The 14,451-nt window shown below is 43.3% G+C and overlaps 1 protein-coding gene across 2 annotated transcripts in view; it reads right to left on the bottom strand.

The window, feature by feature from the left end:
- The window catches only part of Rpp30 (ribonuclease P protein subunit Rpp30), a 17,119-nt gene extending 3,570 nt beyond the window's left edge, over positions 1-13,549 (bottom strand). The window contains exons 1-8 of one of the 2 annotated variants that reach the window (XM_089542968.1): positions 13,469-13,549; positions 12,766-12,899; positions 10,361-10,425; positions 9,909-10,037; positions 8,644-8,712; positions 4,318-4,407; positions 2,594-2,710; positions 2,182-2,211 (exon numbers count right to left, since the gene is read on the bottom strand). In XM_089542968.1, the coding sequence (XP_089399094.1) occupies positions 2,182-2,211; positions 2,594-2,710; positions 4,318-4,407; positions 8,644-8,712; positions 9,909-10,037; positions 10,361-10,425; positions 12,766-12,850 (585 nt within the window). In that variant the 5' untranslated portion in view covers positions 12,851-12,899; positions 13,469-13,549. The remainder of the gene's footprint in view (positions 1-2,181; positions 2,212-2,593; positions 2,711-4,317; positions 4,408-8,643; positions 8,713-9,908; positions 10,038-10,360; positions 10,426-12,765; positions 12,900-13,468) is intronic. The other variant, XM_089542969.1, reaches the window with a different exon arrangement.
- Between the last annotated feature and the right edge of the window lie 902 nt (positions 13,550-14,451).

Genomic DNA, 14,451 nt, shown 5'->3' on the forward strand with positions numbered 1-14,451 from the left:
ACCGGACATTTTTCGGCATAATGGCGGCAAAATGCGTAGCTTGAGTGCCGCGGGACGTTGCTGTTGTACGCTGTTGCTGCGCCATCGGACGAGATCGAAGGCTGCATAAAAGCGCCATCGCGCAGCACTACACACACTGCCTATTTTGATGTGTCGTTTTTGGAACATGATTTAGTGCGAAGAAAGTACGTTCTTGAAGCGGGCCAGCTCATGCACTTTTCGCACTCTACCTTCTCGGTTAATATTGTAAGCCGAGATCGCCGAGCTCGGCTCACGATAACTGCGTTTAGCGGTGTAACCGCGGGTAGCACGCCCGTGTGACAAGGGTTGTCTGCCTGCAACTTGTTTGCGTTTTTGGTGCTCAAAAATGTTTTGTAAAAAATTTAGCCTGCGTAATGATCGCACCCCTAAATTTTCGTCAATTTTTTGAAAAAAAGAAAAAGTGTGATCATTATATGAGTGAATACGGTATCTGCCAACAAGCCACCTGTCACACACCGTAATATGCCACCTATCAGGTGGCATGTTACACCGACGTGGAACGCAGAAATGTGCACCTGAAACCTGCACTGTAAAAGAAGGGAAAAGATCTCACAGATGTTCGTCTCATAATTAACAATATGACAAATGTACTCAGGACCTCTGGTCATGTTACAAAGTAAAGCAGCTTAAAGAATGCTATGATAATTTTTTATTTTTTTTTTTCACTGTCAGATATTATGGTACAAAGGGTCCCTCATACATTCCCACGATCAGTGCAAAAAGAATCACTGAAATCGCCACACGCAAATGCTAATCATAGCGCCTTCAATATCCACACTGCAAGTAGATGAAAAAAAGAGCAGGGATTTCCATTTGACTTCCCTAGCATTGGAACTGACTGATACCAGCCTACATTCCATGCTTAGTAAAAGGTGAGCAAATACTTGCATGCCATATGTTTGTCTTGTCATGGCAAGCCACGGCTGACACAACAGCCGTGGTTTCTGATGGCATCATTGTTGTAACCCTTGTGATACAAGTTATGCAGGAAGAGCAGCAGGTGCAAACACAGAGGAGCTCCTTATCTTTGTTGGTAAATCCCGATTCTGAGCTGCTGCCCGAAAAGATCCCTTGTCCTCAACTAAAACGTCTCTTCTATCTCTTTTCTTTTCTGGACACATTGTTTGTGAAGTAGTTAGCGTTTTTTTACCATTTCCTTCGTACTGCTGACTCATAGAGTAGCAGAGTAAGGAGTGCACTCTTTCGTTTCAGTTTTCAGTTTGCTTTTCAGTTCACCCTCTGTATGAAGTAACTATAAAGGTCAGATGCACTGCTTTTTGCTAATTTTTCAAGTATAGAGAAAGTGCCAAGTCCACCACAGCCAATCACTGAGGCAGCAGGCAATTACATTTCCCACCTCATATGTGTGCCCCAAAACGCAGCTGCTTTTTAGCGTCAGCAACTCACAAAAACCATTTCTGGAGCTGGTTAAAATATTAAACATTATGATGTTAACACACTCACAGAAGCATGAGGCACCACCATATGACTCATATTACGCAAACAAATAATGGAAAAATTTTTTATCTCCATTGCAAGACTCCTTCATTATATCAAGTAGAAATGGGAGAAAAAAATCACCACCTCCACACCAGGCTAGTAGATGTACTATATTAAAAAGGCATCAACAAAATGTTTGTAAACGTAGCCAAAATGTGAGAAAGCAATATGTTGCAAATTGGAAGCAATGGCAGACTAGGTGCATTTTGTGTAGCTAGTCTGAGTTGCATGAAAGACCAACCTGAGGGCCTTGAATAAACTCAAAAGCCCAAGAATAGTAGACGACTTTTGAATCTAATGAATTTCTTCTCCCCGCAAAAGTTGTCAGAAAATGACAGACAAAGATTTGTCGAACGCTGGCTAGAAGTCGCACATTCACGCCCACTTGCTTTTCACACAGCTTCCTCCCAGTGATGCCAAACATTTACTGCGAACATGTTAATGCTGTGTACGAAAGCTTCAAGCAGTAATGAGTACATGGCATGCAAACAGTGAGCTGTAAATTTATGATACCTCGTGCTAATTGGTTAAGCTGACAGAGAGCGCCCTTTCCATTGCACACAGAGTAAGAAACAGCAACTGGCTCTGACAAAATAATAAAAAGAAACAACAAATAGAAAACAAGTGCTTGCCGCTCACCATCCAAGCTCCACTTGATATAATGACCCCCTGCAAAAAACACCTTTGATGAGAGTTTCCACCGCAAGAAAAGTTCATTAACTTGCCATGAAGGGAGCTCTACATAGCTGACTTCCATTAATCCAAAAGTGATCACTTTGTTTTTGCTTCACCTCGTCCAGCTTTTCGGTTTTCTAAGGAAAACAGGTGCCTACAGAAAACTCTACAGGATGGAATCTGTCCAACTGAATTCTCTGACAAGCCGAACACTGCAAGAGCTGTTGTTGAGTTCTCCACAGACACAATGCCAAATAAGCCTGATCAGCACAAACCATTGCTTTCTACACAATGGCTAACACTTGGCACACCATGCTGTCTGAAATTCTGCAGCACCAATCGGATGGTTGTTGAGAAAGAGACACTGCACCCTTACCTTTCCCTTCCCTGCATGTATGAGAGTCTGGCAGTTAGCAATGGTGTTCCGCAGCGATGTCTCATCTCGGATACATGGGGCATACTGAATCTCAAAGAACAGCCCACGGCCTGTGGCCTGCGCAAGGAAGCAATACAATTGACGAAATCAATTATTTTCAGTAGAAGAAAAGGACTTCAAACAATAAAATTAGAAAATAAGTCAAGCTTTAAAGGGACACTGAGGAGAAATTGAACTTGGCTTGCATCGACAGAATACCAGCTCCTGATTACAAAAACGCCACTCATACTGACAACAAAGCTCTTGTAACGTAGACAAGAGCAAGAACCAAAATACAGGTATCGCCGCCACAGGCCAAACTCGCAAGTACAAGCATGATGACGTCATAGGACAAAACAGTGCATTGGTCTAGCAACACTGGGAAACGAGAAGTCACAAATTACTGAGGCGCAGCCAATGCATGCGCAAATCTCCTTGACGTCACCAGTTGGCGCCACGTACCCGGCAGCTACGTGCGCCTGCAGCATCGGGACCAATCAGCGCCTGCTCACCGGCAGTAGGCGGGCTCCCGGTACTCAGCTAACCATAACAAGGTGCACGGTATGCTAAAGGTGTCTATTTGCGAGAACTTCGTTGACGACTTCGAGAACGGGATCCATCCTAACGCTGGCAAAACGTCGGTGCAAACGTACACGAAGCGATGGTAGCGACGGCCGCAATAGCCGATAGATGCCTTCAACGTGCGGCCGGCGGTAGCTTTCTTTTCGGCTGCTGCTAGCCACACTGCTCTCCGCACTGCTGGCCGCCAGAAATCACGGAGTCTGCATCACGTCATGTGCACATCATGTTTCACGTCACTTAGTCCTGTGTCATCATAAGAGAATCCCAAGTTTGAATCAGAGCGGCAGCAAAAACTTTTTCAACTTCGAATCCAAATTCCTTAGAAATAAATGCTTCTTTCGCTGCCGGCCAAGTGGCAACAAAGCCATGAAATGTTGAACTATCGAATTTTGGTATAAAAAAAAATATTAATAGCGTTCTCCTCACTGTCAATTTAAGATGTGGCATGATGACACGCGACGAGTGGGCATTACCACAACAAAGGTGCCATAAGGGCATCAACAATTACGAAGCCTCGCTACACTCCACTGGTTCTCATATCTTGCTAGCTTCCTATGCTTTGCAAAAATTACGAAAGACACTTTGTAAATTCTAAAGTGTGCATGGCGAAAACCTTGTGTTTCGCATCTGGTGACATGTTCAGCCGTCGCATGCGTATTCGCTCCTTGCTCTTCTGGTGTTTGGTGTTGGGGGAATACGGCATCTGCTGCCGCTTCCCCGAACCGCTTGGCGCCGAATCACTGGGCTGCTTCGGAGCCATGCGCCTCACTCACTCGACTGCAATGAGACGTCTGGCGAAGGAGCGGCAGTGCAGCTGCCACCGCCAACACGCGCGCACTCGTTCTTCCGCTACTGTGTGACGTCATGGTTGCTATGCACAGCTGTGCCCCCACCGGCGCGCTGGTTGCTAAAGGGGAGAGGAGGTTGCGCTGCTGCGCGGAGGACAGGGCACAGTTGGCACGATTCCAACACACGGACGGACGCGACTGCGAGCATGAGCCATTAAAGGCTTTTACCTTAAAATTCCACCTGTGACATAATGGGCATCTATATCAGGAAATTCAACACTCAGGCACATTTCAGAGCAACTCATAGCCACTCACCGCTCCATACTGTGTTCGCTTCACCACAAAAGGCAGCCGGTCGTCAAGAGTAAGACAGACTATGTCAAATTCGCCCTGGTTGCAGAGGTGCTGAGTGCAAAAGGCAAAGATACAGTAAGTACTCACACGGGGACACAACGACACGGGGAAGAGCGCGATTAAAGCACTGACCATCATAAATGTAAACGCAAGGAGCATAGCAAACAAAGTAGAGTCTTTAGAAAACCTATTAATTTATCGGGAACCTGATATTGTCGCCGTCACGGAGACTTGGCTTTCACCAGAAATTTCGAGTCATGAAATCGCACCACCCAACTACTCAGTCATTCGGAAAGACCGAGACTCCCGTGGCGGTGGTGTGGCTCTCTTGATAAAGAAAACCCTGCCGTTTGTTACGCTCCCAGATGTGTCAGGTGCTGAAAGCGTATTCTGCAGACTTCTCTGCAACAATACTACTGTCTGTGTAGGCTGTCTGTATAGGAGCCCCTCTTCAGGAGATGAGTGCATTTCTGTCATTCATGACTTCCTTCAACAATATGCTTGCAGCACTAGAATTATTCTCATGGGTGACTTTAACCTTCCGGACGTGGACTGGATAACTATGCAACACACATCATCATCTTCAGGAGCCCTTTTTGACTTAATGCTCTCCTTTAATCTCCACCAAATTATCCTAGAACCAACGCGCAAGCAAGGATCAGCAAACAATGTCCTCGATCTTATACTAATCAGTGATCACTTTCCAGTACACCAAGCGCAGACAGAAATCATCGAAGGCATCTCTGATCACAACATACCATTATGTTTGTTACCTCTAGACTGCTCAATACAAAAACGATCTGATGTCAAGACGACACTGAACTTCGATAAGGCTGATGATGCCAGCATATTAACCTACCTCGCACATGAATTTGAAGCATTCAGTGAAATGGTCTCCGACCCCTCAATCAATATTAACAGGGTTTGGCTTCATTTTAAGACTATGGTTTCACACTGCATAACTAATCATGTTCCACTAAAAACCAAGCGTCCACAAGAAACAGTCCATGGGTAACAAGGAATGTCATCCACGCCAAACGTCATGTGAAAAGGTTGCGTATTTCTATCAAAAATCATGGTTCATGTCCTTCTAAAACTACAAAACTAGCGTGCGCAATCGCAAAGTTCAGAGAGATAGGCAAACAGGCCAAGAAACACTATTTTAATGTAACACTGCCTAACTTTCTGACAAACAACCCGCATAGATTTTGGAACCATTTCCGCCCAACTAAAAAACCGTTATCCGACTTGTCTCCTGAGGATAGAGCTAACAATGCTAATGCGTACAACACGTTTTTTTCACTCAAGTTTCACAAAAGATGACGGTAATCTCCCGGACTTTTACGGCAATCAAACATCACGCATTGACCCTTTAATCATATCAGATGCGGGCATTTTTAATCTATTACTCACGCTTGACCCTAAAAAATCACCCGGACCAGACAATATCCCAAACGATTTCTTGAAACGATACGCAGAATGGTGCAGCAGATACTTGGGTCTGATATTTCGTAAATCTCTCTCGTCATCAACTTTACCCGACGACTGGAAGAAGGCAAAGATTATACCAATACACAAAACAGGAGACACCACATTACCATCGAATTATAGACCAATATCTCTCACCAGCACGGCTTGCAAGTTGCTCGAGCATGTCATCCTTAAACACCTAACAAACTTCCTTGATACTCACAATCTGTTATCATCAAACCAACATGGATTCCGGCATGGGCTATCAACCGTCACACAGCTTACAGAGGTTGTGCATGACCTTGCATTCGCCATCAATAACTGTAGCCAGACTGACATTATATTATTGGACTTTTCTAAAGCATTCGATCGCGTCTGTCATAACAAATTAATAGCAAAGTTACGGGGTGCCATCGGGGATGGGGAAATTTTAGATTGGATTTCAGATTACTTATCAAACCGGACACAATTCGTACTGTTTCAGAACATGGAATCTGCGACAGTACCTGTCATATCAGGTGTACCTCAAGGATCCGTGTTGGGGCCACTGTTATTTTTAATTTTCATCAACGACATAACCAACAATATCGATTCTAACATCAAACTCTTCGCCGATGACTGCATTCTCTATAAAAAAATTAACAGCTACGAAGACCACATTTCACTCAGCGATTTATTGAACAAAATAACCGAATGGTGCAAAACATGGCAAATGACGGTAAACACGACTAAATCTGTTTGCATGACGGTAACAAGAAAAAGGCAGCCTTATGATTTTCCGTACTTTGTTAATGGCAGAATACTGACGAAAGTTCACCAGCATAAGTACTTAGGTATCACACTAACTTCTGACCTCAGATGGGACGCGCACATTGCTAGCATAACCTCGAAAGCATTACGCAAACTATTTTTTCTTCGAAGATGTCTGCGCCTTGCACCCACATCGACAAAGCTTCTAGCATATACTACTTTCGTTCGACCAGTTTTAGAATACGCTAACACAGTTTGGTTCCCCCATTCAGTGACTAATGTAACAAAACTAGAAAAAGTACAGCGTAAAGCATTGCGGTTTATACACAACAAATATAAGCGCACAGATTCACCAACTAACCTTGCGGCGATTTCGGGTTTAGCGACGCTATCATCAAGAGCGCAACAAGCACGACTAAAATTTTTATTTCACCTGATGCACAACTACTACAAGATAGACGTATCAAAATACATATCTTTCTCGCAATCACGCCCGTCGAGGCATAAACACGCACGCGCGATAAAAGAATACTCATGCCATAACGACACGTTCATGTATTCGTACTTTCCCCTCGTGATCAGAGAATGGAATCGCCTTGATCCCTCAATCATAACTGCAACCACATTATCTCAGTTCACGTCACGGATAGAATCCTTATCAATTACCGAATAAAGCAGTTTCACTGACATACTCAACCGTCTTTCATCACTTCATTAGATTGTTAATTAATTGTGAAGAAAGTCTCTCTTATTTTTTCCGCTGCTGTGTTCCCATGTGCTCTAATTGAATTCCTTATGGCAATGCTCCACCCCACTCCTAGACATGTATTTTTCTTTTTCCTTGCTAATGTTTACCTTTTCTTTTATTTTGCTTGTTCCTTACTGTTCACCTGTGTTTGATTTGTATTCACTTTTTTTTTTTAATTCCAGAGTGCACTGCTCAAATTTGTATCATGTTTGTCATTTTTGTTCGCCCACCTGCTATGGTCCCTGCTGGGACTGGCAGTATTGTAAATAAATAAATAAATAAATAAACAGAACAAGGGCACCCAGCACTGTTTGACACAGCATGCATAGTTTTGTCAAAAATGAAGGTATATGAGTTGGTGCAAAAAAACTTCATTTTAGATAACTCTTTCGATATGTTAACAGCTAGGAATGATAAAAAGTTTAAAAGCATTCAACCTGAGAGCAGCATTAGCTAGTGCGGAAGTGCAAAGAATATATATTGTTCACTACAGTCAGAGTGAAATTAAAGTTGACACAACTTAACACATGAGCCCTGCAATAAAAAGTGTTGGACTGCTAAGAAATGACACCCGAAGACAGCCTGAACACAACATCACTAATGTCAGCACTATGCACAACTTGCACAGGCTTTTCACGCTGAGACATGTGCTAGCATGATAGTGCTTGACTAATTTTTATGCCAGTTACTAGCCTAGTTCTTCTATGCAATAAACAAAACACACTACTGTCACCTGTGGCAAAAATTGATTAAGAACAAAGAATTTCAGTGTAAATACTGCAGTTACACCTACCAGAACAAATAAAACGCACAACACAGCACGCAAGGACTGTGGAAGGAAATATAAAGACTATCCTCCTCAAACAATAGCAAGCAAAGATGTACTAACGTACAGAATGAGAATCTTAAATATTAAGTTTCCTTACAGTAGATGACACGACATATTCTCGCAGATTAGAAAAAGACAAAGCAAGCAGTGGTGGGCCTAGCGCTAGCGCCAAGCCTGCAGCCATTATGTTACGTCATCACCGTCCGTCATGTCTTGTTTTCATTGGCTTGATGTCACGTAACAATATCCATTAATTTCAGGCAATTTCAAGTAGTGAGTAGAAACACTAGAAAAGCAATGGCATCAAGGAATACCTGCCCTCATATGCCATTCAGGCAGGAGAAGCACCTACAGCTTTCATCACCAGTAACACAGCATCTGGCACACTAGGCCTTTTACTTGTGGTATGGTCGTGTTATAAGAGTGTGGTGCTAAACTTCAGAGACCCTGGTTGTTGACAGACTCTACCTTAAAGGCACCTGAAACTCACCTGAAACATCTTTTCCTGAGTAACAGAGACTGCTATGATGTCATACTTCTTGGCAACAGGGGACTGAAACTGAATGCAAACAAATAACAAGTAAGCACAGCAAGAACACACAAGGATCCACTGACAAACTGGTTTCAACAAAGATGTTCTCTTTATACTTGAACGGCGAGCGCCACATTCATTGGCAAAAGTCAAAGTACACTGAAAAAATCTTATAGCTGGTCAGTTGTACAAAGTGATGCTGTCAATTATATTAACAAAGCATTAGATATTAAGTCATCAAGCCAGAAACTGTGCAAAAAGATATGCTAACAATTTCATCACCCCTTACAGAAGAGTACAAAAAACACAATCTGCAAGAGTGGTGCACAGGGTCAAGGCTACTTTTTCAGAAAAAGTGTGCACCAAAGCCACAAACTCAATTCATTACACACTGTGGTTGCCTGAGCAGACATAGCCAGCGCCACTGATGTTGGCTTGGGAGTAAGCAATATACAAGGTGCAATAGGGTGTTCGAAAATGCCCTGCTTTCTTCACACTAACATAACTTGAAGCATAATCTACTGCATATCAAAAGCATTCTGTCACCCTGATTTTGATGAAAATTTTATTTTTAAAACACCATTAAACACTAACACACACGGGTTTTCTGAAATAACTGCCATTTTATTTTGGTGCTCAACACAGTGACTTCCGTAGCCCAACCTATGCCAACTTTCCGGTGAATGAAACATGGTCAAACTAGATAGACCACGTTTTCTTTATCAGAAGGATATAGGGGAGAGCGTCAGCTTTCACACAAAACCAAGACGGTGGCCATCGAGGTCATGGTTGCAGGAAGCGACAGGCGCGAAGTGCTGCCGCATTTTGCTATGAAATTGCCATTTCCGTGCTTTGGGGGTGCGAAATATATCGATTGTTTAGTAGTCAGAGGTTGAATTAGACCTTGAAACTTTGTAGACCGGTAATTTGGAGTGTGTTAAACCCAAATATGCCACTTTTACAAACTCAATATTTTTGCGTCTTTTTACCATTTCAACGCCCACATCTCCCCTTAAGCTGGTAATAGAACTTGTAAGGTTAAGAAATCTCTCCATGGTTTCTAAAATTTTTAGTGTATCTGAAATACGGCATTGTACTTGAAAGGGTTTAAATGAATCCGGCTGCAGGGATTTCTTAAGCTTCAATTTCTTCACAAAGAATGCTTCTTCACAAGGAATGCACAAAGCCAAGAAGACTCAAGTCAAGCACAGATGAACACTTACCAGCCTATGTGACTCTATACTGTCTGTCAAGGTGGCTGTCAGTCTTGTAAGAATCCTGAGCCTTCGATTCCGTGGCGCAGTTGCTTTGAACTCTGGCTGGTTCAGCGAGTACTGAGGAGGTTCTGGAATCTGGTGTGAACAAAAAAAAAAGCATGCAACCTATGTTCATCACTGGGTTTCTCATCCTTCTAATTCCTTTTTTTTTATATAATGCAGCAGCCAGGTAGCATAAAGGACAAAACCATCACTCCAAGACAGCTAAACATACTGACCAGAAATTGAAGGTTGGGTGAGTAAGTTGTATATTTGTTCCAAAAATACAAAGCAGGAAGTTGGCAACAAGAAATACTAATGTGATAGAAGGCTAAATTTCTCTTTCACATGCAGTGACCTGAGCTTGGACCTTTTCATGAAAAAGAACAACCATGCAGTACAGCAGGCTTGGGACTTGCCTTGTTCTTTGCACCAAGTTCCTTTGCACCTATCTCAACATTGAGGGCAACAACATCGTATCCAACTGAAAGAAATGAGAAGGTGAGTTCAAAAGTAGTGAACAAGAGCTCTCAATTAGATTTTTTCACATATGAGTTTGAAAGGTACGCAGATGTAGAGCAAAACAAAGGCAAAGTAAAGGAAGAGATGACCTACTGAAATGGCCAAGAATTGATGGCTTAACTTTAGCAAACACTGGGTTTGGTAAGTTAGCCTAGTATCAAAAAAAGAACCTTAACTTTATATTTTACCATTTCCAATTCTTTTGGTGTCCCTCTCACACATTTCAGGAACAAATGTACTGATTTGTGACCTCCATAGATAACGTTTGACCAAAAGTTAATGCTCCTTAAGGTAGCATCTAAGAGACTCGTCTTGTTATGTCCAACATGGCATCTCATGAAGACCAGCACTTTGAGTTACTTGATTACATAACTAGCAATAAGCAGTGACACATATGAAGGTATGCAGTTGTCACTCTGTGTTTGGATGTCATGTGAACTTGGCACCCATGCTGTAGTACATGATGACTGCAGGAACCCAGTAGCACACTGCGTGTTGAAGTGAGCCATGTGGCTGTTGCAGGCTGGCACCAAACAACACACCAACAGAGGTTTCTCTGTGCCATAGTGCATCTAGCTTCTGGTACGTATCAACCCTAGTCACATAGGGTTGTGATGGGTAACTTTATGGGCACCAATCAGCAAACATTACTTGCATAAATGGTTTTCGTAAAATGTTTTCACAATTATATATCCATATCAAACACATGTGAGGCAATGATGCCGAGGCACCCTAGTATAAACATGGATTTCTGATCAGTGTATGCTTAACATAGGTAAGTGAGAAGTTCATTAGGATGGCAGTGAGTAAGAAACTCACTTTGAAAACATTATCTGTGTTGCATACCAATAGATTTAAGGCTTCATTCTCAAGAATGCCACAACATCTTGTGGCAAAATGCACAATACATGAAGCACTAGCAGCTACCCTCAGGCAAACAGACCTTATACAATAAAACATTCAAACTAACACCCATGTGAACTTGCTTGCTTCGCTCAAAGTGATAAGTCATGGCATATCCCACTGGCAGAACAGAAGCACACAAAAGCAACCCAAAAGTGCTCTCTCAAAAGTAGCTGTGTTTCAATGGGGGAACAGGAACAGGAGCAATGTGATCCAATGGCAGAACAGGAGCAGTTTGACGATGCAGAAAGCAGTCGTGAGCAGTTGGAGCTGCTCCCGCACGAAAGGCAGAGTGCGAAGGAAGTCACGTGATGCAACGCGTCATATCCTATTTTTTTAGTCGTGTTTTCATCATTTTGACCATAATGCCGAGAATATTTTGGCTCAACTTGTGTGCGAGAGCAATGGCAGCTCAGGACCGAAGTTCGTGTGATGGTCAGCTGAATTTGATACCACTGAAAGCAGTGAAGGCACGAATGACTTGGCATCGGGTGTTCAGCCTCTGCCATTGAGTGAGCGCAAAATGGCGGTGGGAAAGCGTTACTGAATCGCGGAAGTACTTGAGACGCTGGACAACAGCTGTGACAATTGCTGACAGTTAAAGTGACAACGTTTCGACCATGTCACAAACACATGTGGAATGCGTGCTCCATTGCACTCATGTCGCATTATACTTTGGCACATATTGGCCAAGATGGCAGCAGCCACTCAGCGAAGTTAAGAGAATGGGGTTGGGAGAGAAAGGTTTGCTTTAATAATGCGAAAGTTGTAACTTCTACATAACGAGTGCAGTGCATGAATATGATGCAGCATCTATTTTGCACGCAGGTTATGAAGTAATCCGCAACTTTTCCTAGCGTTTGCATCACTCTCTATGGCAGTGAATGGCCACCGAACGGAAACGCAAGAGAGGTTATTTTTGCACAAATATGCACGGCTTTGGCTGGTTGTGGCAGGGAACGTCACACGCATCTACTCTCACCGCCGTACTGACCGCACACTGCAAGCATGTTCGCCAAAAAGGATGCTGGGGAAAGTAGACGATCCAGTCACGATACACCTTCGCCTTCGCATCTGCTCTCGGAGAGCACAGAACGTTTCAATGGGAGAGCAAGCAGTTGCACTCCCGCTGTGCTACTGCTCTGCTCCTCACTGCTTATTGACTCTGCTCATGTTCTGCCGTGGAATGCGGCATTAGCGCCCCAGCCCGGTGGACAACTAGCCAGCAGTTGCATACCAGCTCACTTTCTACACATAAGCAAACCATATCATATAGCAGGGCAAGCACATGGCAGCAGTTTTCGTTAAGTGCATCCCTAAAATGTTTTCCGCTGATTTCAGTCGCCTAGTTTAAACTAAAACTGGTAATCGCCATCGCAGCAAAGAATGCGATATTTACGCTGGAAAGCGGTGTTAATCTTCTTTATCACATTCGCCTTGTCCAATTTCTCGGATCCTCGTTGTACAAGCAAGTTCAAGTCCATCTTGATGGCTTCTCGACCTCCACTTCCACTGCGCGAGTCCTTAAAGCAGCTGTCAGGAGAAAAAAAAACAAAGGAAAGCATATTAGGTAAGCCTGTTCACTGAGAAGCTAAGAGCTGGCTCCATCCAAAGAAACACATCTCCTGAAGGCTAAACAGCCATCGAAAAAAAAAAGGCACAAGAAAAACTTTCATGCCTTGCCACACCCTGATTTTCCTACCTTTAATGAATGGTCATACATCTTAATTTGTTTAACTGATAACTAGCTCAATGGACGAAACTAGTGTCAACATGTGGCCCCAAGGAAATGCCAGCTGCCACCGACGCCGTCAGGGCAAAGGCAAATAGCACTGATCAGAAGTATTAGCAAAGTGCAAATATAATATTTCAAGTGCATATAAGCTGAAAGAAAACAGAGATTTTGATGAAAGGTCCATTCCATTGACAAGCTGGTCGTTTTTCGGATCCTCGCCAGCACCGCACGGTAGAATGAAAACTGCACATAAGCGGGGCCGAAAAACGCTCACAGAGTTGAGAACATGTTCAGTAGTATGCTGCTAAGTTACTGGGATCTAGTCACAAATGCGTGAGATATGAAAGCAATAACAAATGAAACTTACAGGACCACTTTCTACGTCAAGCATCACTCAACCACAGTCAAGCACATGTTCAAGACCACTGCTTCGCCCGCTATTGTTGCTTTCAAGGTTACCAGCAGGGATAGGTTTTTCGCGGTTGAAAAGGAAGCACGCATTGTGCAATATGTGAATTACTACGCCGCTAAACTGAATTTATTGCTTCTATACTTTACTTTTTATTATTTTTATTTGAGGTTTGATTCAAATTTTTAAAAACTACGTTAAAACAAAATTTACTAACAAGTTTTAGTTTCGGTTTCGAAGGCTTGCGCTCGTAACCACGCGCTCTCTCCAGTGTGTGTTTTTTGCATGCATTTGACGATGGAGCCCGTACTCCTTTTGGGAAGAGATAAATATGTCAGGGGCGCTTATTTCCCACTTATTTCCAACGTTTTCCCACTCCCAAGCGAGAAATTTGCAAACCATGCTGAACCTAGCTCATTTTTGTGACTAAAAAAGTCGAATAATATATGGTCCAATGGTTCAAACGGGACCGCCCCTTGAAAATCTAATTTGCCTGAGCACAGAGGTAAACCCACACGAGAACGAACGAATATCTTGCACTTATTCTAGAGCGGTGTTCTCAGTTAATTATTGTTTTAAACTTGTTTCAACTCTTCTTATTCCCGGCTCAACCTTATATGAAGATAAGTTCGAAAAATACGCTTTAGAAGCGGGAACCCGAGACACAGCTACTGTCCGAGCTTACCCTTTATGTGCAGAAACGTGCAAAGGCCTCTCTATAAAAGAGGGGGAAGACAATGTTCATGGTAGCACCTGTTCACGCTTTCTGGGTAGCAGAGAACCATGCTTGTTAGGGAGGCCAATGCACCCTCTGCCCCCCACTCTGCGCACGCCTGTTTGCATTGTCTCCAACACAGTTGACGAGCTCATTGAGGCGGCCCTCCTGGCCAAGCGCCAACGCCTCTCCCTAACTTCCGCAGGCCGCTCTATCCTCGAACGAC

The sequence above is a fragment of the Amblyomma mixtum genome, chromosome 5, assembly GCF_055824585.1.
Source record: "Amblyomma mixtum isolate Tamu chromosome 5, ASM5582458v1, whole genome shotgun sequence".
Taxonomy (NCBI): Eukaryota; Metazoa; Arthropoda; class Arachnida; order Ixodida; family Ixodidae; genus Amblyomma; species Amblyomma mixtum.